The 23302-nt window shown below is 38.1% G+C and overlaps 1 protein-coding gene across 7 annotated transcripts in view; it reads right to left on the bottom strand.

Moving 5' to 3' along the window:
• Positions 660 to 23302, bottom strand: part of MEF2C (myocyte enhancer factor 2C) — a 124278-nt gene continuing 101635 nt past the window's right edge. For 6 of the 7 annotated variants that reach the window (XM_021380550.1, XM_021380548.1, XM_021380545.1 and 3 more), the window contains 4 exons: positions 15657 to 15829; positions 13342 to 13471; positions 12042 to 12177; positions 660 to 5364 (listed from right to left, as the gene is read on the bottom strand). In XM_021380550.1, coding sequence (XP_021236225.1) covers positions 5043 to 5364; positions 12042 to 12177; positions 13342 to 13471; positions 15657 to 15829 — 761 coding nt within the window. In that variant the 3' untranslated portion in view covers positions 660 to 5042. The remainder of the gene's footprint in view (positions 5365 to 12041; positions 12178 to 13341; positions 13472 to 15656; positions 15830 to 23302) is intronic. The other variant, XM_021380549.1, reaches the window with a different exon arrangement.

Raw genomic sequence — 23302 nt, 5'->3', positions numbered from 1 at the left:
CTAGTAGGAATTACCGGACATGCATATAAGAGAATGTGGGCTCCCTGTCAGTGACTAAGTAGCTGAAAGCCAGGCATTATCTCACCTAGCTACTATTAGGTTGGACATCAGGACCAGATCCAAGCAGCATCACTCACTACCTTCTAGGGCAGCGCTGCAGGAATCACTGTGTTTTACTGAGCAAGAGAACACTTTTCAGTCATTAAAATCTAGGCTTCATCAAAGTGAAGCACCGGAACAGGTTGCCCAGAGAGGTGGTGGAAGCCTTGTCCTTGGAGGCATTCAAGGTCAGGCAGGACAGGGCTATGAGCAACCTGCTCTACCTGTAGATGTCCCTGTTCAATGCAGGGGAGTTGGACTAGGTGACTTTTAAGGGTCCCTTCCAAATCAAATGATTGCATGATTCTATACATTAAGGAGACAGGACTTCAGATTCACATCAGTGAGAGTATTTGGCCATAAACTTCCTAGTTCACAGTCCTCCCTGTAAAGCGAGAGCTGTGGAGTTTTTCTGATTTGGTGGGATGATGTCTGGCGAGGCATGGAGGTGCTCAGGGCGCATAGAAAGGCACTTGATTTTCTAGACAAGAACAAGTGACAGGGCGAAACATTAAAAGAACAGTATTTAAATTAATAAGAAATACACCACAGACACCATATCACTAAGAAAGCCAGTAACTTTACTGATTTGTCTGCAAAATACAAATTATACCTTATTTCCAGCAGGAGAATCTTTTGAAATTTTTCCATTTTTGTTCACTACAGACAGCTGAATTAAGTCCCTTGAGATACACAGATGTGGTTTAACTTAGTTATAACATCTTGTCATCTAGTGGCGACAAAGTCCAGCTTATGCCGCTGTGAGCCTCTATTTTAATATTTGTTGCAAATGCTTGTATGCTCCCATTTACAAGCTCTTTTGTTATCACCATTGTTTTATGGAAGCAGATCCCCATGAAAGAGAAGAAAAAAAAAGAAAAAGAAAAAGGATACAACAAACCATCTGAAGCAATCCAAGTGTAATGCCTGCAGTGACCCAGGTCTGACATTAGATACTCCACAAAAGACTCAGGTACTGTAATTTTTTTTTTTTTTAATGCGTTACTAAACTGATTTTTTGATTCAAACTGAGGTATGGATCAGTCTGAGGTATGAGCGAGGAAGGTAAAAATGCAACACCTGATTATGAAAATAATCAAATGGATACTTTTGATGCAGAAGGTCTGTGGCTCAAAGCTTGGATTGCTCCACATCTTTGGTTAAAATATATTAACAAAAGCCTTTTATTACATCTACAGTCTGAAGCATTCTAACAGACACCAATGTTCCATCAGTCCTTCGAGAGACCTGTAGTGGCAGGAAATTAATGCCATATAACTGACGACATCACAGCAGATGGCACAAACAGGAACAGATGAAGTATGCCATGCTTAGGCAACAGCCTTTATTGAGGTTTCAAGTGGCTTTTAAAAAATTACAAAGCATTTACCTTCAAGGCGAAGGAGAAAGGAAAACAAAACAGCTCTGTTAGGACTATAGGTAAAAGAGGGTATATAGGATAACACGTACAATACAAAAGGGTTGACATCCTTGAAAACTGTCTAAGAGTTCTTCTATTCTTACGTTAGCTTTACCTGAAAAAGAGATCTGAGGACAACAGATATTTTTATATTATTCATTAAAAACTGCTAAATTCCTCTTCTGGGAAAAATATAAGCCATTTCATTATAAAACACAACTTTTGAAAAACACTGAAATGATAAAAGCTTTACTGTGAATGGCTCAATGCATACAATATACAGATTGTGCAGATTGAGTATATCATATAATTGTCACCAGCAATTAAACACTAAACAACAACACCTTTTAATAGAGGTTAACTTAGCTATAACAATACTTGCAGATGTCTAGAATGCCACTTCAGGTGTTTGAACTTGCAATTAAGAATGTTGCCTAAAACATTATATAGCACGGGTTAAGGTAAAGTAAATGTTAATACTCTTTCAGGGCTCTGCCCCAAACTCCTTAAATACAAAGGAATCACACAATAAACCCAAATAAGCTTTGCAAATACAATAAATGGTAAGGTACAGATAAAAGAACAGAGAAAGGTAGACAGTTATAGTTTACAGAAAGTGACTTCACAATCAAAGTTGTGCTTCTTATCATTAGATCAGTTTGCAAATATGCATTATCCCCCACAATTTCGCCAGTACATGTTAGTTGCCCTCAGTAGCAGGAACAAGAGGGATGACTGGCATTGATCTTCATGTGATTCTATTCTATTCATGTTTATATAAAAATCACTGTCAGAGTTAATATACATTGCCCAGGCAATACGTTTCACGCTACTTTCCGCTTAGTTACTTGCAGTAATATATTACACTGCATCTTCCTTAAATATGTTATCTTTTCTTCTTCATGCGTTGCTGAGGCAAATCGCAAGGTAAACTATTTATATGGCTATTCTTCATATTTCAATAGACCAAATCCCCTTCCCCACTGACAAGTTTCTACTACAATACTGATAAAGTTGTACTTCTCGTTGAAATGTCAAAGTATACATTTGTGATATATTTGCATATTTTTGACACACCAAAGTTTAAAATTCTCATAAGAGAATATGACTGTAGATTCATCTGAAGGTGAAGAAAGTGGTTTTGAAAAGCAGTTTTGTGTTTTAAAATTAATTATGGGCCCCATTTTCTATTTTTTTAATTTTTTTTTTAACATGCGTATCTGTTTCTTTACCCTGCTGACCTCTACGCGAGATAAGATGTATGCCTTGTTAGCACAGTATTCTGCTTAGATAGTTCCCAGATTATGCACTAGCCCCTGCATGGCTGAGAGTGCCTGTAAGGCAGGCTTCTGTAAGTCACAGTAAGTGGAAAGCGTATGTCCTAGCGCACGCTGTCATCTGTTAGTTGTTTGCTGCTACAGGGAGGTAACCTCTACCGCTGAGCAGTGCACAGCAACTGCACATGTAGAAGGGAAATAGGGTGTGGATTTCCCTTAACAAAATGTTTTCTGTGTCGATATTTCGCTGTTGCAGTTATGTCCTTCATCATAGTCTCAAGGTATGTGAGTGAGAGCTGGAACAACTTTTGGAAAGAAGTATTACAGTTCTACAATGGCACTAGCATGTTGCTTGAACAAAGTTTCCTTCCCACAGGAAGGTTAAGCTGAAACATTTGAGTATACCATTTTCTTCTAATAAGCAAGAGGGACGGACAAGAACTTAAAACAATGATATATCCCTTCTGGTGAAGCAAGTTCAGTCAAAGGAACAATACGAGGCAGGAGAAAGGGTGGGCGCCATATGCAGAAGTGAATCGCTTTGGGTTGTAAATACACAGGCAGCTTTGTTCAACAGCATCCCTACTGCAAGACGTGACTGTGAGGGCTGTGACATCTACAGCGGCCTGGTGGCCAGTATTGGTGGGGTACGATAGATGGACTTTGGAATGGTCCTTTAATTGATGATCTCTCTGCAGGTTTTACGTCTGCGAGAGAGGGGACTTCACAACAGGCGGGATTGTGCTAATCCCTCACTTCTTGCTCTCCCTGCTGCCTCTGGAAATGTTCACCTGCACTCACGCAACCGATGGCCGTTAGAGCTGTACATCCAATTCTAACAGGCAGAATACCAGCTTCGCTGATGAGGAAGGAAGGGTCAAGCGATGCCACTTTGCCATTTAACCCATGGAAATCTACAAGATACGCAGGACGTAGGTTATAGAAGGGCCCTCAACTTGTTACAATGCACAAAACATCATGAAAGAACTAATCAGTATATACAATGAATCGCAGTTCACTCAACTGATTGTAAAATGTTGTATTAAAATGGTTTCAGTTGTTACACCATGGGTAAATTCAAACTTTTTACAGATCAGTCTTCCAAGACATGATTTTGATCTGTAAAATGTATGCCCAGTAAAATAAAACCAAAAGAAAATAGTTAAATGTGCAACTGCACAAATATAATTCCCCACTATTAAGATAACAAAAACTTTTGCTATTACCATAATTATTATATATATTAGAAAGCTATACACAAGCATGTTAATTTCACAGATTTTTTTTAAAAGATTCTTAATATTTTATATAATTAGAAATACACATTTCAAAAACAAAACTTCTGCAAAGAGAAAACAGTTATCTTGGTTAGCAAAGCATGGAGTTCTTCATGGCTTAGGGTAGTGCTTTCTATACAAAAAGTCCTCTGTTTTCATCAGGACTGTTTAAAAGATTAGCGAAGCTATCAAGGAAAAAAGAACACATTTTGGCTTAGGGAAACTACAAAAGCCACAAATGCTTTGCAAACTCTGTCTTACTTTTTAATATGAAAATAAGCAAAATGTAATGTACATATTTTTATATTTTTTTTTATTTAATAAGTGATGCAGACCCAGAATTTTTAAAATTAAATATGTTAGCCCTCGAACTCGATTTTTTTTTTTTTTACAAGTATGGTCCTCTTCAAATGCTTTGATCCTTCTTAACTGAGTGCCATACTCCAAAGATATGCCCACATGGCTTTGAGCGTTTTCGGTGTGTTAGGTGACCCAGTCTCTTTCTAGCATGGATTCACAGCCACCCAACCACTGGGTCTGTCAAAACATCTGTACATTTTCTATATGTTGCATAACAGCTGCTTTCTCTCTCAGTAAAGGTCTGCCACTTCTGGCAGACGTTTTCCTTTTGCCTATTTACATGTAAATAACGTTGAACCTGCAACATGACACTATCTATTGTAACATACATTTTGCAAGGGAGCACAACAGTGAAAAGAAGTTAGCCTTAAAATCTATTTTGTACAAGTGTTCTGTTGTACAACTCAAGTGCTAAGCTTATCTCAGCATTTCTGTTTATCCTTATACTGTATCACTGAGGCAATTTAAAAGTACTTTTACAAAACAGAGTACCTGACTTTTTTTTTCCACACACGGCACATATAATGCATATCGACCCCCCCTACCCCATTAAGGTATAGCACACACACACTGCAAGAAAAAAAAAAAACCTAATAGGTAATAATGCTATCATGTCGCCCATCCTTCAGACAGCCGCATGCGCTTGACAGAGGGGCTTTCCCTTTCGTCCGGCGAAGGTCTGGTGAGTCCAATGGGGGAGTGGAATTCATTCCGGTGGTCTTCTCGGTCGCTCCCGTCGTAGGAACTGCTGCAGCTGCTCAAGCTGTCGACGGGAGATCTCCCCGCCTCATGGCGCGTGTGCTGTGGGTATCTCGAGGGGGTGGTGGTACGGTCTCTAGGAGGAGAAACAGGTTCTGACTTGATGTTGAGGCTTTGAGTAGAAGGCAGGGAGAGATTTGTACTCTGAGATAAATGAGTGCTAGTGCAAGCTCTGTAGGAGGAAAGGAAACCCAGTTACAGACGGAGGAGGCATGGAGCCCCCGGAAATGCACAAACACTCACACAGAACACCAGTGTAAAGGCTCACGCAGTGCCAGTGCGTGCAGACAGCATGAGGACCACTTTCTAGGTGGCATTAAAAAAGGCATGGAGATGGAAACACCACGACAAACGTGGTCTGAAAGGAGGTGTCTTTAGTTCCCTTCCTTTTTGTTTCCTCAAGCATCGCAAGAAATTTTGGAAGCTGAGCCTTTGCACTGCTGGAACCACCTGCAGGTTTCTGAATAATTATTGCTTGTGTGTGTGTATGCACTGATGGGACAGGGGAGGTGTGGATTTCTGCTGGGATTAGTTCAATCTATCTTATCCCTGTTCACTTCAACATGAGACTTCAGCTGTAAAGTGGAAACAAAAATTTGGGCCCCATACGTTTTATGTCTGTTAGAACAGAGTTAAAATTTCTTGTCTTTGGATTAATGTTAATAGAACTCCACCAGCAGGGTAGCGTTTAGATCAGATTTGATGGAATAAATCTGTTAATTCATAATTCTATCCAGAGCATTTATGGATAAAGTACCAAAGAGAAGTTCAGGGTGATGGCAGAGGATTGCAGTGCATGACAGGCAACCCAACCCAGAGGATGCTCAGAACTCCAAGAGAAACTGCTATCTAAAGCTTTTCAAAGGCTGTATACTTATTCTCAGTTCATTTTGTTTCAGCACATTTTTGTGGGTGGGTTTGGCAGAGGAAAGCTGAGATAGGCAGGGGGGAGAGAACACTGAGCTTGCACTGTCTGGAAGAAAACGAGATCTGCTGCAACTGCAGAATGCTTTGTACAAAAGCACCACCTACTGGCAAAATCTGACTTTTCTCTTTTTCGTTAAAACACAGCTATCAACGAGCCGTTCCCACTGTGTTTTTGGACACTGCTCCACCTCAGGGACCATTTGCTAGGCTGAAATTAGTGTCAAACCCAAAGACACAATTTCAAGATTTCTAGTCGTGAAGGAGACTGAAGACAGTCGGGAGGAGGGGACACTCAGCCTCAGTAAGATTTTAAACGCAAAGGTGCAAGCAGAATATATATTTGGATTCTGAATGAATTTTTTTAAAAACATGCAGAAGAAAATCTAAACTTAGATGGGATCCTTTCCATTTATTGAGATATTCCACTTTTTCTGATATCTGATTGACTGTGAATTGAGCTTTACTTAAGCAACAGTTACTGTAACTTAGGAGAGGCAAAATGTCATTTTCTTTTCTTTTGGCAGATTTACAGCAGACCTATATGGCATTGTTACTGAATAGTATCAGGTGCTGTAATCAGGAGTTATTGCGGTGCTTAATAATGTATGAGTCTTGCTAAACAACGGAGAAAGCAGGATATTCTGCCTTCAATTGCTTCCATCTACCCTTTATTACTACACAGAGAAGCGTGTCAGAATTTGCAGCATTGAACAGTGAGTAATAACCCTCAAATTAGCAAATGTAGGCAGTTTTGGCAAAGAAGATTGTTTTTCTTCTTTAATTATGAAATCACATATATAGGAAACCATAAATATCAAACTTAGTTATTCCACTTTAGTGAAATATTTCTCACTTTTTTTTCTGAAAAATTGTTGAAAAGATCAAAACCACATTCCTGGGTTTGTTTTGCTTTTCATTTCCAGTGACTATTTTTCATTTCCTTAGGAGATGCTAGGACTTCACATGGGAAAACAGCATGCCAGTTTAGCAATTACAACACAATTACATACTATCTTAGATGATAAATTCATAGTTAAACCTGAAAGTCCCTTAATACAGAATGGTGGAGCATGGGGATTTGATCTAGGAGTGTTTGATTTGAGCAGATGATGTGTCATTTTGCAAAGCTGGGAAGAGTTAAAAACTCATGCTAATTAAAAACAGCCATACTCAGTCTAGTTTGTTCACTTGGAACCTACTCATATTCTATTCTGTGACAACCTCAAAGTAACAAATCCAGAGAGAAAAGCTGTATTGTCTAAGAAGTAGAGCTTGTATTGCTATGCTGCAATGCTGCTTATTTAGCAGTGTTTCAGAGGGGAGTGTGAGAAAGCATCTCTGTAGACTTTTCTTTAGATTCTGTCTGCTTCCTCGGAGGCGTTACGCAAACACCTGGCATACAGGTTTTTGGTAGTTTTAAAAATGCTGCAAGTTCACCTGCATTTTGAGCACAATTTTTATAAACTGAAAATAAAAAGAGTTAAAAGAGCATTTTGGCAGGTAAGAACTAATTTTTTTTTTGAAGTTTTAAACAATAGAGCTATTTAAGCAATTGATGCGCACTGTCATTCGATATGTTTTAAGATTCCGTCTTTTAAAATGTCTTTTTCTGATACATCTGTTTCTGAAATTTAATATATATATATTTTGGTGACTGTACTCTACTATTGTCATAAATATTCTGAAATATTTATACCAGAATCTCTTGTAAGTTGATATGGTCAATTGCAAGGGAAACCTATCATTATGAACAGAAGCGTATGGTGAACAAGTACATACTTAGTTGCAGTCTTTCACCTGTATTCTAAACAGAGGATGGATCTCTATTTAGAATAGAAACTGGATTGTAAAAAAATGACAATTCTTTTTGCCACTAAATGATTTATTTTTGTGTGTGTATGTGTGTGAATAAATGTAGAAACAGCGTAATTTTGTCCTAGGCGTGTGCTATTTTTATCTTCTGAAACTTACTCTAAGCTCAATGAAAAACAAACAGGTTTTGAATATGGAAAATCCATAGAGTGACTTTGTAGGATTGTGTATAACTATAAGCACTAGCTATCATGCAGTCCACTAATGCTGACGTGATCAACTTTCTCCATATACTATACTGAAAATATTTAACTTTACTCTTCCTCATTGCCCCTGTAAACTTTAAATTTTACGCAGCAGTTACTACTCAGATCAGTGTGAATGAAAATGTGAGTTTTACTTAGAATACAACCCCGATACAGGAGAAACACTAGTTCCTGTATGGGTTCAACATCGTACAGCAACTATGCTGTATCAGACCAACTTTGCTGTGCGAGAGGTGGGAAGCAGATCAGGGTACAAGGAGCTAGTCAGCAAATTCTGTCCTTACTGATACAGTGAGATCAGCTTTGAGTGCGTCTCTGTTTCAGCCTCCAACTAGTATGGAAGTTCAGCATGCACAGACAGCAGCATGGGTCAGTGGTGATGTGAACCTGCATCAGACAGGCTTTTACAGGGAGTGAAAGAGTGCTGCTGAAGGAAGAAAGAACCTTGTGTCTTTTCACTTACGGCCACCCTTGTTTCTCTAAATTTCCTTCTCTTTATGCCTTTTTGCTTCAAATATACATATATATTTTCTTGACAAAACACTGAAAATTCACTATGAAATTTGGATGTCTGTAACCAGGAGAACATCGGATTTTTTTAGTTAGTAGTAATGCAACCTTGCCCCCTCCCCTTTATTTTTCTTTCAAGTAAAAGCAAAGTTGCTTTTTTTGTTCCTTTTTTTTTTTTTTTTTTTTAAGTTAGTGTAAAAGAATAATGTGTTAGGGTAATTTGACCAGCTCCACACACTTTAAGGTCTATACTGGTAAAGGACATTTCTAAACAAAGAATAATATGAAACTGAATCACTGGAACATCTGGTTTACCATGGTGGCGTTAAGAAAAAGACTGTATCCTAAATATTAAAGGCTTTTATTCAAAAGAAGTACGTTAGTGGAAGTGATACAAATTCACAAAACACGATGTCACTGCATCTAAATTTTTCAGTAAAAAGAGTTCAGTGGAGAATACTTGTCTGTATCTAGCTATGGCTACTAGCTAACCTAAATTAATAGTTCTAAGTAATAAGCTTGCTGGAGAAGAATTAAAGAACAGATCAACAATACACATGAATTTGGGAAAGTTTTTGTTCAGTTTGGTAGAAGTTTAGAGAAACATCTTTTAAGTAAGCAATTATCTCTACCAAAGATTCTTGAGATGAAATACTGTGATTGCATTTCTATGCCTGCACTTATATTTTAGGAAAGGCAAACATTCAACTGTGGATGACCCCTCAGGAAGAAAAGATCTTCTCTTAAACTCCAGATTACAGAATGAGATCATTTTCTATATAATGGACTTGTGCCTGAAAAATTTAGATCATTCATTTCAACATTAGGAATGGACTAAGAGATGTTGCAGCAATATTTAGATGAAACCAGTAAGTCTGAGGAGGAATATATTTTGATTTTTAATTGAATTAGTTTGTAATTTTTCTAGCTACAAGGCTGAAAAGTACTATTGTGCTTTTTCAACTTGGATCGTTGAAACGTCTGACTTAATGTCCCAGTCATATCAGAAGAGACCTTACATCGCTATCCTGTTCACTAGGCTCAGCAAAAGGCCAGAGCTGGACAGGCACGGGAACTGAACCACCCCTGTGTTCTCAGAAACTCTCCCTCAGGCTCAGTGATGCAGTATGGTTTTTAACTGCAGAGTCAACAGGGTTAGACTTAGGTTTAGAGATCTTCGCCAGGTATCTGAAAGAAGGTTCTGACAGTGCTGCTGAAACTGTTGAGGACTTAGGTGGAGCAAGCTAATACATCTAAGCACAGCCTATTCTATTTACTGGCCATATGCTTCTGCCATGCATTGAGGAAGCAGAATTATCTCACTAAGGACAGGAATTTGGGTGGTCAAACATTTCTACACGTATTTTCTTAAATGCCTAGTGAATCACACTTTTGTGTGATTATTTTTCTACAAATTCAAGATTAGGCTAATATGGACAGATTATGATTTGTACAATTTCAAGGTGTTTTTTTTAATAATCCAGAACTTAGAATAGGTCCTTTCGCATATACAACTCAGTGACTGAAGTAAAATAAAGAAATGCATGTGATTTTCTGCACACATAGAAGACTTTGCCAGAACTATCAATGAAGCTGCTTTCATAGCTGAATTCATTTACAAATCACTGAAAGAATAATAACAAAAGTAATGACTCAGAATGTATTCCACTAGCCACAGCCACTACACTTTGACATACTGTAATACGAATTAGAAACAGATGATGATGTGTGACGTATCTGAAAAGGCATGTAGCTAGTTTAGGATTTAATTTATACTTTTTTTTTGGTTAGCCAAATAGCCTTATTACATTCTTTGGTACACCACTGAAAACAATCAGCTTATTGGAATAGGCTGCGCAGAAAGGCTGTGGATGCCCCGTCCCTGGAGGTGTTCAAGGCCAGGCTGGATGGGCTCCGGGCAACTTGATACAGTGCCTGATCTAGAGGTTGGAAATCCTGCCAGTGGTAGAGGGGTTGGAACTTGTTGGTCTCTGAGGTCCCTTCTAAGCCGAGCCATTCTATGACTCTATGATTGTGAGGTTATACATTGATATCTAACGTGAGTTTTCAGTTTATGTGAGACTATAAGTATCTTGTTGTGCAGTTAACCTGAATGTTGGCCCAGAAACAACACAGTTCAAAAATAAAATAGAAGAAGCATAGCAGACAGGTGTTAAGGCTTTTTTTTATTAAATGGGAACTATTCCAGTTGTATGTATTTATGTAGTTAATATTTATTATGCTAAATTATATATCTGATGTTCAAAGGGTTTATATTTCATCTAAAGCTTGTATAGCTGAAAATTTCAAACCATTTTACATGGTAAAGAAATTAATTAAATTATAAAATATGTTCAGATAAATTAGGAGAATTTTGAAATTTAAGCCATATTTATTGTATTACATGCTTTCAGATTACAGCAACTGCCTTGCAAAAATAATTGCATGTGTGCAATGCCTCTTTTTAAAAAGAGTTTTGCTTTCCAAATCTGGCCATACATTAGTGTAAGCATGGAGTAATGGTGAATGTCTATGATCTTGCTCAATATAGATAGCAGATATTGAGATCTTTGAAATTGTGCTCTTTAAATTCACTTGAATTAAAAAATGTACTGCTTTTTCACTAATGCATGAGGTGTATTCCCTGTGTGAAGTTTCAGGCTTTTAAAAATACTGAAAGTGATGAGCATGCTGCTTCACAAACCTTGGAGGAAATGTCTTGAAATTAGCCACTAGAGGGCATAAACATTTATCCTAAACGCAAGAAAATCACCACGAGTTCTATGGGTTTCTGGATTTTATCCTTAATTGTGCTATTTGCTTGTAGAAAACATTTGCAAACAAATGAAACTCAAACATCAGAGCTGAGCAGGTGGGTGCATGTGATTACAAGGTTTAATTTTAATCTCGGGTCAAATTGTTTTGTCACTTTTACTTGATCCAGAAGTATTCGGTATTTAGACACTTTTCAAGTTTATCTTGAATGTTTGCTACAGTAACTGGAAATAAAAAGCAGAAGTGGCAAAATACAGCAATAGCACAAAGTAAGTGTTTAGGTTTGATTGTTAGTAGTGAAGTAAAATGCTATTTAAAGAAACAGAGTAAAACTTGAACAGAATTCTTCACTACGCTACTGAGAAAATGTAATGGACACAGAATACTCAGTTTTAGCTACCTGGCAAAATTTTCATGAAATATGTTGCTCCAGTTTTGGGAAATGGAGCTCTTACACACACGGACTGACATGTTGTCTGGATGTATTTCATATTTGGGATTCCTGGGGATACTGAAGTCACTGTAGAACAATATAACAGTTTAAAAAAGCAGTGCTTACCCCAGTTGACTGAGGGCAGATGGCGGCATGTTATGTAGGTGTTGCTGTTGCCAGCCAGTCACAGAACCAAGATGAAGAGCACTGGCTGTGTTAAATCCAGAGAGAGATGATATATCTGCACTACTCAGAGAATATTCTAGATTTGAAAACAGAAAAGAAAATAATTAGAAGAGTATTAAGGAGGAAGCATGTAAATAATAACTAGCATCATCATTTTCACGTCACTTAATAAGCCTTTTAATCTTAATTACATCAATCGCATTAAGTTGCAGCAGAAAATCAGACTCTCCTCTTCCCTTGACTCATTAACTTTGGAGTAAATAATGCACTAATAATTATTCTGTAGTTTACCAGGTCTTTTTCCTAGTCTGGAAGATCCAAAGCCTTTATATCCACCATAACTATACCTGTGTTCTCATAGAGACAAAAACCTGAAGACAGTATTTTGATCACAGCCTTTGTTACAGGAAGGTAGTCTGTGACACGTACACAGTGCACATCTTCTCTAAAAGCACAGGATCACGTGGACCAACATGACCTATACAGCAGCAATGTGCAATGGGAACAGAAAATGATCTCTTGAGGCTTCATTTCTAGAATTTTCCAGGTAACTAAACAATGGCCCACCAAGATACTGAACTCTGTTTTGAAACCAGTGAAACTGCTTGTTGTCACTGCCCTCATGATTTTAGGAAGATGCACTCAACTACATGAAATTATGCATTAGGAGGTTTAAGAAGTTTCTTTTGTCTTTTTCTTCAGTAAGACCAGTGAAAGAGATCTATAAAAGTAGCTTTGCATTTGAGCAAAACAGTTAGCTTTTAAGTATGCATGTCTCAAGTTCATAGAATCACAGAAAGGTTTGTGTGGGAAGGGGCCTTTAAGATCATCTACCTCCAGCCCTCTTGCTACAGGCAGGGACACCTCCCTCTTAGACCAGGTTGCTCACAGCCCCATCCAGCCTGGCCTTGAATGCTTCCAGGGAGGGGGCATCCACAGCCTCTCTGGGCAACCTGTTCCAGTGTCTCATCACTCCCCTCATATCTAGTCTAAATCTCCCCTCTTCCAGTTTAAAGCCATTTCACCTTGTCCCGTCACTATATGCCCTTATAAAATGTCCCTCCTCAGATAAAATGTCCCTCTAAGAGGGACAGATAATAAGTAAATGAAGCGTATCAACCTATGGGCTATGAACTTTTCAGTCTCTCACAAGGAACAGCAGCTAATTCATTACCCTGAGACAGACATTTGTCAGCATCCTGCTCCCTCCCCCTCCCTTCCATCTTGCACTGATACTTACCAGTACCATATGTTGTTGAGATGGCTGATGGGTATCCTCCCATCCCTTGCCCTGGTAGAGTAGGAGTTGCTACGGAAACCACTGGAGTAGCCAATGACTGAGCAGACTGGGAGTTATTTATCCTCTGATTCTTTTAAAGTAAGTAAAATAAACATATTATTGACTGGGTTTAAGTCATCCGAGTGTATTACCTTTCTGGGTTTCATTTGTGCATGAGAAACAAAAGCTGACACAAATTTCTAGAAATTAATCATTTAACATGTGGCTTTTATGAACTCTGCCAACCCTATCATTTACAAGCCTTCAAGAGACCAGTTGTCACCATAGTAACCCATTACATCAGTATCTCCTAGGTAACTGAACTACTAACAAGGAAGATTGATTTTATTGTGGGTAGAAGAACAGATCGTGTGAAAAACCATGAAATACATACACTCTACCCCCACTGTTTTCCTTTTTTATTCAAATGCAAGGAGAATCAGAAAGAGAGAGAGAAAGAAAGAACCCCAGGCCCTGATCCGGGAGCGAGTGGCACCCCAGGCTGCTGGATGCTGAGCTCTTACCAGCAGATGGTGCTCTGGCTGCTTCGGTTTTGGCAGTAACAAACTTCAGGAGTGCTAGGTGGCACCGCAACTACACGTTTAACTCTGGGGCTTTACACGTTGCATGGTAAAAACTGCACTCGAGAGCTCTAATCCTGTGAGTGGCAGGATAAAATGTGAAGAAAGCCACCAAAGAACGTAATAAGACTGTGCCGTCTTCAACAGCACAAGAGTACGCACTGGCAAATCATCAGCACCAAGAGAGCTTTATTTTAGCGTGAATAATTTGAATATGTTCAATAACTGCACCTTGTCTTCTGTACTGCTAGTTTCAACAGCTGTGATGACCTTTTTGTTCACAATACAGTTATGGTAAAGTTTTCCATTTGACTTGAACTACCATTTCATCTAGACATATAGCAATCATACAAAATAAATGATTTTATGTTTTCATTATTAGGATGAACATCACTACCACTTACCAGGAGCAGATCAACATCCTCAGACTGAGTGCATAGGAAAGGAGCATTAAAAATCAGTGAATGTAGATATTTACCAGGGTGCATTATAGCCTAGTGAATAGCTTCATCTGACAGGGGCTGAAAGCTACACAGTTTCTGAGTATAGTCTGGAAAAAATAACACTTCACAGATCTCTTCTTTGTCCTCCTAACAAGATGCTTCTCTCAACTTGCGAGGACAATCTATCCACTTTCCAGCATGAGCCTTTTGCTAAGAAGTCATCACTTCTTCTGTAGCCCCGGTGGCTGCAGATAGTGTTGCTATACCTGGTTTCAGGATACCTGACCATTCACAGAATCCCTTGGAAAGTATCAGTTTTAAGGACCTTGGAATAAATCATTTGATGCAGACAGCTTGTCACTGCCTTGGTCGACTTTGAGGATTGCCCTCCTCAGAGTAGAAGACTATTTGTTACTTATCCTCTAAGAGCCCAGCATCACATTTACGGGAAGTTTTAGTTTGATGTTCAAAGTTAATTTATAATACATCAAGCTACGGCAGCCAGCTTGGAAGGTGTTTTAATAGCATTTGTTATGTAATGGAAAAATGTGTTTATAGCAGCACTTAAATTTACCATCAAGCTTCCTTTTTAATCAAACTCAATTTTAATGTTAAAACACTAAATAAAGATTTACTTGCAACTACTATCCCACTTCTGGAAGGGAACTGCAAGGTACTCACATGACACCTTCATGATTCAACCCTTAATTGTAACAGTCTGCTGGCATTTTTTTAAGAGTTACAGCAGTTTGATGCTCTGCTCTATCCTGGTCTACGTGCTTACTACATCTCATCCTTCTAAAATTTGGCTTTTGTTGCTCAGAGTGACAGACTTCAAATTCATTTATTTGCAGTTAATCTGTCATCTGCTGAGAGTCTGTATGGCTAAATATTTAAGAGAAATATATATGCTAACAGTACTTGGGGTTAAATTCAGGCTTCATGAAAAATCCAGGACAGAATCTTCCAGTTATCAGGAAGGTGAGTGAAGAAGTTTACACTGTGCAGGACACAGTTCCTATTTAGTAAGTTCCTAGTAAAAAAGGAGGAAGTAAAAGTAGCTTCATTAAAGCAATTAAAAAGAATCTGCCTACATCTTTAGCTTGATGTCAAGCCTTAAAGCTGGACAGAAAGACCAAACAAGCAAGAATGTGGAATGTTATTCTACTGATTTTAGTTGGCATAGCAGGCCTTGAAATTCTTAAATATCTTATCTGAAGGAGATTTAAAAAATGCTTTGAAAATACATTACCACTGATGGCATTGTATTCTTGCTGCCAGGTGGAATAAGCACACGGAGATCTGGTTTACGATTGTTCATTCCCAAATTCATTGGAGGCGGAGATTTTGCTTGCATATTCTTGTTCAAGTTGCCAGGTGAGACCAGCAGACCTGGTGAGTTGCGGGGGTTGCCATAACCATTTCCTATTTAGAACAAAAAAGGAAAGAAGTGAGAGAGAGATTGTAAACTCAAACGTATTTCTTAATACTGAACATGAAAACATTCAAATACTACAGTTCAAGGTCAATAATTGTGCTATTTAGTGTATCTTTGCAGCAAAAAACAACAGGCACCATGTTTGGAACAACTTCTCTTAGTAAGCTTTCTCTCGTGGTGGCTGACATCCCAGTGATGTGCTGAAGTTTATGACATCACATGACTCTGTTTACTGCGGTATTACATAGCACAGAATAGTATCTGCTCAAAACAGCCAAGATCTTACTTTTTCCCTAAAGGAGAGTCAGGAGTTTCAGAGAATCTTACGGCTCAAGAAAAGTCAAAGCCATGCTGCATTTTCTTGACAGCTATGGAGGATTTTGCCTTGCCTGACTCAGCCCTTTCCAAATCATGATTTTGTTTTGTTTTTAAACAAAGGATGAGTATAGCAAGGCTGTAATTTCCAGAAAAGGCAGGGGGAGGACTAGGAAGATTCTCAAATGTTTTTTGTGCTCCCTCACCACAGTTTTTGGACCTGATTCTGTCAACACTGAAGTCAATGAGAACAAGAGCATAACCTTATTTGGAAAATGCCTCCGTATCTTTCATCTTCATCTCTTGCTGCTTTCTGTAAGCCCCAGGAACTTTGACAGGCAAATGCTTCATTTATTTATTTATTTTTTCAGAAGAGTTTCTTTCTCTCACTAAGTGGCATTGGCATCGTGTTTCATTACTATTACTGACCTACCATCCCGCTAAAAACAAGACCTTCCTTTTCCATCCATTAAATTTCATCTGCTACCCACAAAGTCTGGAGGAATAAATGACTCTGTAGTGTAGTGCTGAAATTCTCTCTCTACTGGTCAAGAGAAATACAGAAACTGCCCAGACATAATAAAAGAGTTAATACAGGAAGGGAAAGCTTTCACAGACAAATACCATGAAAATAAATACTGGGGTCTTTCTGTTTGGGGCTCATCTTTGATTCCCAGCTAGAAGCAATGTGGGAAGATGAATTAGTGAGTGTGGAGCAGGCCCATGAGTTAGGCATCCTGGACCATTATAATTTCCTCTGTAGTCCCAAAGACAAGAACTACAGTATCTCACTTTTTCACGTTAAATGGAGCTTACAGCCCTATTGGACATAAATGGATTACGAGACTAAATATGAGAGATCTGTAAGGTAGTTAAAAAAAGACAGTAAATGAGAGTGAATCTGTTTTATAGATAGAGTAATGAAGTGTGTCCAAGTGTGACTAACATTAAACCACATTTTTAATCTGCAAGCACACTGACTAACTGTATTTACCAGATTAGAAAATCCATCGAAGAAAAATCAGTCAAAGGCTCTTATACGCAAAACCACTTCAGGCCCTAGAAAACCCTGAATTGTGAATGTTATGCTTGGGACAACATGAAAAGTATCACTAAAGTGCTTGACTTCCATATTCTTTAGGTACCTCTAACCACTGTTCTGGCCAAGCCTTTTTATTCTGAAGCTTTTCACTGTAACTATTTCACAAGCCTTTGCAAAAAATAATTATAATCAAAACCTAGAAGCACTCAAATAAATTCAGAGATTTTTAATAAAAGTGTTATTCATACCCAGCCATGTTTTTTATGTCCATAATAATAGTAAGTTATAGTTAGTGAGATAAAAATGAGTTTATTAAAAAGTATATTTCAATCTTATCAATCTAAAGTAGCAGAACTTTGGTAAGAGTTTTCTATTTTGTGTCAGTAGCCTTTTTAATAAATGAACAATTGCTCCCAGCACAGATTTACTCCACTTATGCTTTAATTAATGCTATGCATTGTTAAAGGCAGTGGAATTAGAAGGGGTATTTGGAATATACAAGAATATTTTATTTTAGAAACCACAGCACCTTTTAGAACTTCATCTAAGACAAACTGAATACTGCAAAACATTTACGTGGAGAAGTGATCAACAGAAGAAACTGAAGCAAAAGCAGAGTTTCTCCGGTACTGGTTTGATACAGGAGATATTTTACCAACAGGAAGTAAAACAACCTTGTGAAATCTGGTGTATGACTAGCACTTGTTCAGAGAGTGAAAATGAAGCCGTTTGAACAAGCATAATTTTACATGCATCTATTTTATTCTGGAATATGCAACTAGAGATATTTGATGAAACAGTACACTTCATAATTTATATGTTCTTTTCTATGGTTGCATTTTCTGGAGAAAAGAAATCCTTACATTGTAAGGATTACAAGAAAAAAGCTTTCTATAGAAGTTTTACGTAATATAAATTTCTGTTAAGAGAAAGAATGGACTCTTTTCAGAAAGGGCACCTTTATCTCCAGAAACTTTGGTCAAACCTTTATATTTACCTATGAATAATTCAAACAGTGATAACATTTCTTGTATTTATATTTTTAGAACATCAAATTATTTTTAAGCACTGCTGCAATCTTCTCTTTACCAGCAGATTTCTGCTGTTCATGGCACATTATGCCAGCTAGCATTTTGGAGCCATATAATAACCGCTCCTCTTTCCAGCCACCATACTGTTATTCTTTTGGTGTCATGCGGACACAGGAATGCAAGACTACGGACCTTAAACCAGTGATATAGAAACCCATCATTTGAAAATCAATGATGAATGAGTTTGTGCGGTTTACAGTTAAGAAGAGTCTGCATTTAAACCGGCTCTTTAAACTGTATCCTCTTTACTCAGAAAGCTGTGGCCTGTTCTGAGGCAGCCATCCCACCTTCAGATAAATCCACCGAAGAGAATAGTCTCATTTACATGCAGAGGCAAAAAAAAAATGTATGAGACTTCTAATATACAAATTAAACCTTCCTTCATCCAACACTTTAAAATTACACTCTGCCTGGACAATTATCAATTTAGATGTGACTGTACGCAGAACATCACATTCCACTATCCACTTGAAAGCACAAAAATTATATGTCATGTATGAATGGATTTCCTGATTATAGATTATGAGAAAATGAAAAACAGATGGATTTTAGAGCAAGTTGGCTTTACATTTTTATTTGGTTAAAAGCCATATTTTTGCTGGAATAGAACATTTTAAAACATTACGGATATGATTTGTAATGCATAATGAAAATAAAAACAGTAGACGTACAAGTTTTAAAGGGCATATGTCACAATTTGTAAATTGAAAGCATTTTCAATTCAGGAAGTTTTCAGAGAAAATTATTTTTCCTCTTGTTGTTTGTTATACTGATTTGAATGAGTAACAATATTTTACATAGAAAAGAGCTTGTTTCTAGACAGAACTAGTGGAGCAGCGCGTATCATGAAATGCAGTGCCAGACTTTGTACTGGGACTAATGGCAGAATATAAAGACAAATGTCTTCTGAGTGTAGAATGCTCTTCTTGGTCATGTTCCCACATTCTGCAACTAGGCATAAGTGCCACTGAGGCACTTAGAGGAAATTCTGTCCAAGTAGAGACTGCATGACTAATCCCTACAAAATCACTTGTTAAAAACATCCAGAAAAAGTTATCTTTATGCAATAGCAGCTAGTCAGTCAATACAAATTAAAAAAAAAACAATATATTAATCTCCTACCTGTCTATTATTTGAACTATGCTGCAGATTTATGCACTAACGTCTTAAATTGTCACTTCTATTTTGCAGTAATTTAAGGGTAGGAGCAAGGCACAAGTTATTCCAGGCAGGACATGGAGCAAAGTTTATCTCTCCTCCTTCCAAGTTTTGTCACTGGAATTACAGTTGTAGTAAAGAGGTTGTAATTATTGATGCTCTCAGAGTTAGGGCAACGCTTCTCTAGGGAGCTTTTAAGATAGGAAGCTTTTCACATGTTAAAGTAAAACAAATGAAGAATGAATTATTTATCTCCACATCAGCAAAGTCAGGATTCCAAGTCTCAAAGTCTTGGAGAATTGGAAAATTTTTGCATCTTGATTTCTTGAAGATTTGATCCTGCCAAGTTCCTACTTGGTTTTTTAATTTATCGTTTCAAAGATACAAAAATATAACAAATGAACAAAACCATTGTAGCAGTCCTAGAAGAACTAAGAACATGACACACAATCATCTTTCTTTCATTTACTTTACAGCATTTTACTCGCTATATCGGTTGATCTTTGGGCACCTGGGATGCCTACCCTCCATTAATTTTAATAAGAAAAGAGCCTTCAAATTTTTGAACTGGTTTTAATAAGTATTAATGGTAATTTCAAGTTCTCAACAATCAGTTGCTCTTACACATGGAAATTACCATAATTATTCCACTAAGAATATTTTCATTCCAGGGATATTTGCATTCCATCTCATGGAGGATACCTGTTTCTTGCTGGGTTATGCTAAATGCACGTCACATATATGACATTGTCGTCGTCCACCAAGCTTCTCAGAAGGAATGTTAAATTTAAAATGAATCTACATAAATATGAGATCTAATTATAATATGATTTACTCTGGACTTTAAAATGTACAAAGATAAAAAAAGTGAAAAAGAATCAATGCAGTAATAGGTATTTTGCTAATTTTAAACTCAGTTTTGCACTCTTCACTTGGTTCTATTCTCCTCTTCTTACAGGAATGGTAATTGTTCCTAATAGTATTTGAAAGGCAAGGAACAGGTTCCTTTTCTCTTTTTAAATCTTATGTGTCTAGTTTTTTAATTCACAAACACTGTTGGAACAGGCTATTATTATCACTGTAACAAAAACGATAGCACAAATAATGCACTAGCACCAGGAAGCTGCACTGGTGTTCACCTACACATAATTTTTAAAGGAGATACCTGAAGGTTCTTACATGTTGCGTGCTTGTCATGTCACAGTACATGAGTTTTACTAGCTGCAAGTGGCAGAAGGAAACCAATCTGCAGACAAGCTCATCCAGAAAAAGAAAGATCTTTTCATTAAAGTAGCTGTCCATTCCCACAACATTAATTTACTGGACCTTCTTCATGGAATTACTGAGAGTCAACTGAGACAAATATTGTTTACAAAACCTACTGATACTGTGTGAAAGGGTTCTCTGGCCTTCAAGGAAAGATCAGCTGCTTTTTGGACTGAAATAGGAGGAAACTGCAGTGAATGTGTAGTCATTTGGAAGAACAGGAGAGAACTATCTCAGCAACTCTTTGCTCTTGTTACAGTTTTAGAAATGAATAATTTAAAAATAATGTAAATATAAGACTAGAGATTCCTACAAGAGTGTAAGGTTAAAGCAATACAAAGCTCGCTCACAACTTGTTCTTGAGATACTTAATGGGAAATTCTTGCTCTTAAAGCTTGAAAGTACATAAAGGGCTCTGCTGGCACTACAGTTGGCCTGTGCTGGGAAAGTATTTGGGAATCAGTAAAATACCATTATGCCTGCAGCTTACTGTGTGTGAGGGAAAGCTGCACTGGGATGGCACAAGGCGAAGGTTACTCTATGCACCCTGTGCCACAGCCCTGGGTGCCCTGCTCCTGGCTGGGTCCTTGCACCTTGGGAACCCCCTCCCCACTCCCAGTCCCCAGGAACCTCTGTCCCTGCAGTGCCCTGGCTGTGTGCTCTCCGTCATGAAGGATCTGAAGACCAACTGCTTCTCTTCAGATCTCCATGCTGAGTACTGCCACCCCCCTTATGTGGATGAAGTAGTCAGAATTAATTCTAACCCTGGGACAAGTGCCATCTAAAATTTGTATCACCCTTACAATTGAGTCTGTGTGGAATATTTGCAGGTGCACACAAGTAGTGCTGAAAAAGGACATGTGTATCCCCTCCTGCAGCAACTGGGCTCAGATTTCCTTCAGGATAGAGAGTATGCTTCTCAGGGAGAAGCTGAGAGTAAAGAAGAGACCCTTGACACTACAGAAAACACTGCAAATCACATTTCAGGAAATCTAAGGCCATCAGTCCTGGACACTGGAAATCTGAGATACTTTTTCAGCAAAATGGATAAATACATAGGTTTATTTACATGCAGGATGAAAGACCATGACAACAGTGATATGAGCATTAAATTTCATGCAAATATTTTACTGCTGGGCCAAGTGCATAACTAAGTACATTGCAAACCAACCTGATCGCTAATGCTGTGGTGATGTTTTGTTACTATATTAAGATCCAAATTTGAATGTTTCTAAAGTAGCTCTCACACTAAGTGTTCTCACACTTCTACTAGTCTATGCTAGTAGTTCACACCTTAATATGGTACATGTAAAGATGGCACCTGGCTACAGAATTAGCCCGTGGCTGCCCACAAAGGGAAGCGTAAGCAGCCTTTCAAAACATTTCTTACTGCTGTGAGGCTTCCCAAGATGCAGGATGACATTTCAGCACATCTCTGGACTTCCTCCTTGCAATCTCTGGTACAGGGGTATCTATATCACATAGGCAGCAAGGATCTGTCTGAAGTTCTGTGTACGCTGAGAAGGAGGAGGAGTGCTCTGCCTTCTTCAGGCTGACACAATCATCCCTAGTCCTTTCCTCTTCCTCAACACAGAAGGAAAGCAACAGGCAGCCCATGTCCAGGTCCTACTTGTATTTTTTATTTTGAAGTACTGTCAATATGCTTAAATTAAATTGTCTGATGATAGCATCTTACAAGTTGTTTTCATAATTCTTTAATGGTATCTTCTTTCAGGAATCTCAGAGCATATCGCTTCAATGTAAAAAGTCTGTATTTCCTATATCTTTACTTCTAATTGTATGTTTTACTTATTTCCAGTTTTGCAATACTGTTTTGTTCAAATGCTGTTAACTATCAACATCTATGGTTATGTCAAAAAACAAGTTTTTCAAGTTATCTTGTTTATCTTGAATCTTCATACAGACAGGGAACTAGTGGAGAGAGTCCAGTGGAGGGCTGCAAAGATGATTTGGGGCCTGGAGCATCTCCCTTATGAGGAAAGGCTGAGAGAGCTGGGACTGTTCAGCCTGGAGAAGAGAAAGCTGAGAGGGGATCTTACCGATGCTTAGAAATATCTAATGGATGGGAGTTAAGAGGATGGGGCCAGGCTCTTTTTGGTGATGCCTAGCGAGAGGACTAGGGGTAATGGGCAAACTGGAGCACAGGAAGTTCCATCTGAACATAAGGAAAAACTTAACTGTGAGGATGACAGAGCACTGGAACAGGCTGCCCAGAGAGGTTGTGGAGTCTCCTTCCCTGGAGATACTCAAAACCAATCATGACACTTTCCTGTGTAACCTACCACAGGGAACCTGCTTTAACAGGGCTTTGGACTTGATGATCTCCAGAGGTCCCGACTGACTCCTATGATTCTGTGATTCTGTGTGATAATCAGCACAGTAACTAAGTTGTAAATTTGAAGAAAAAATCACTTAAGAAAATTACAGAGAGTTCTTCAGTTTTATTCTTTATAAAGACTACACTTTTGTAGTTCAAGAAGGTGGGAACTAAGAAATTTTAGGACAAATATCTTTTTTTTTTCCCTTAAGCATACAGCCACACATTAAATTGACTATTTTTGCTAATG

This window comes from Numida meleagris, chromosome Z, assembly GCF_002078875.1.
Source record: "Numida meleagris isolate 19003 breed g44 Domestic line chromosome Z, NumMel1.0, whole genome shotgun sequence".
Taxonomy (NCBI): domain Eukaryota; kingdom Metazoa; phylum Chordata; class Aves; order Galliformes; family Numididae; genus Numida; species Numida meleagris.
The sequence above is the reverse complement of the archived record's forward strand: the minus strand, read 5'-3'. Positions and strand labels throughout refer to the sequence as shown.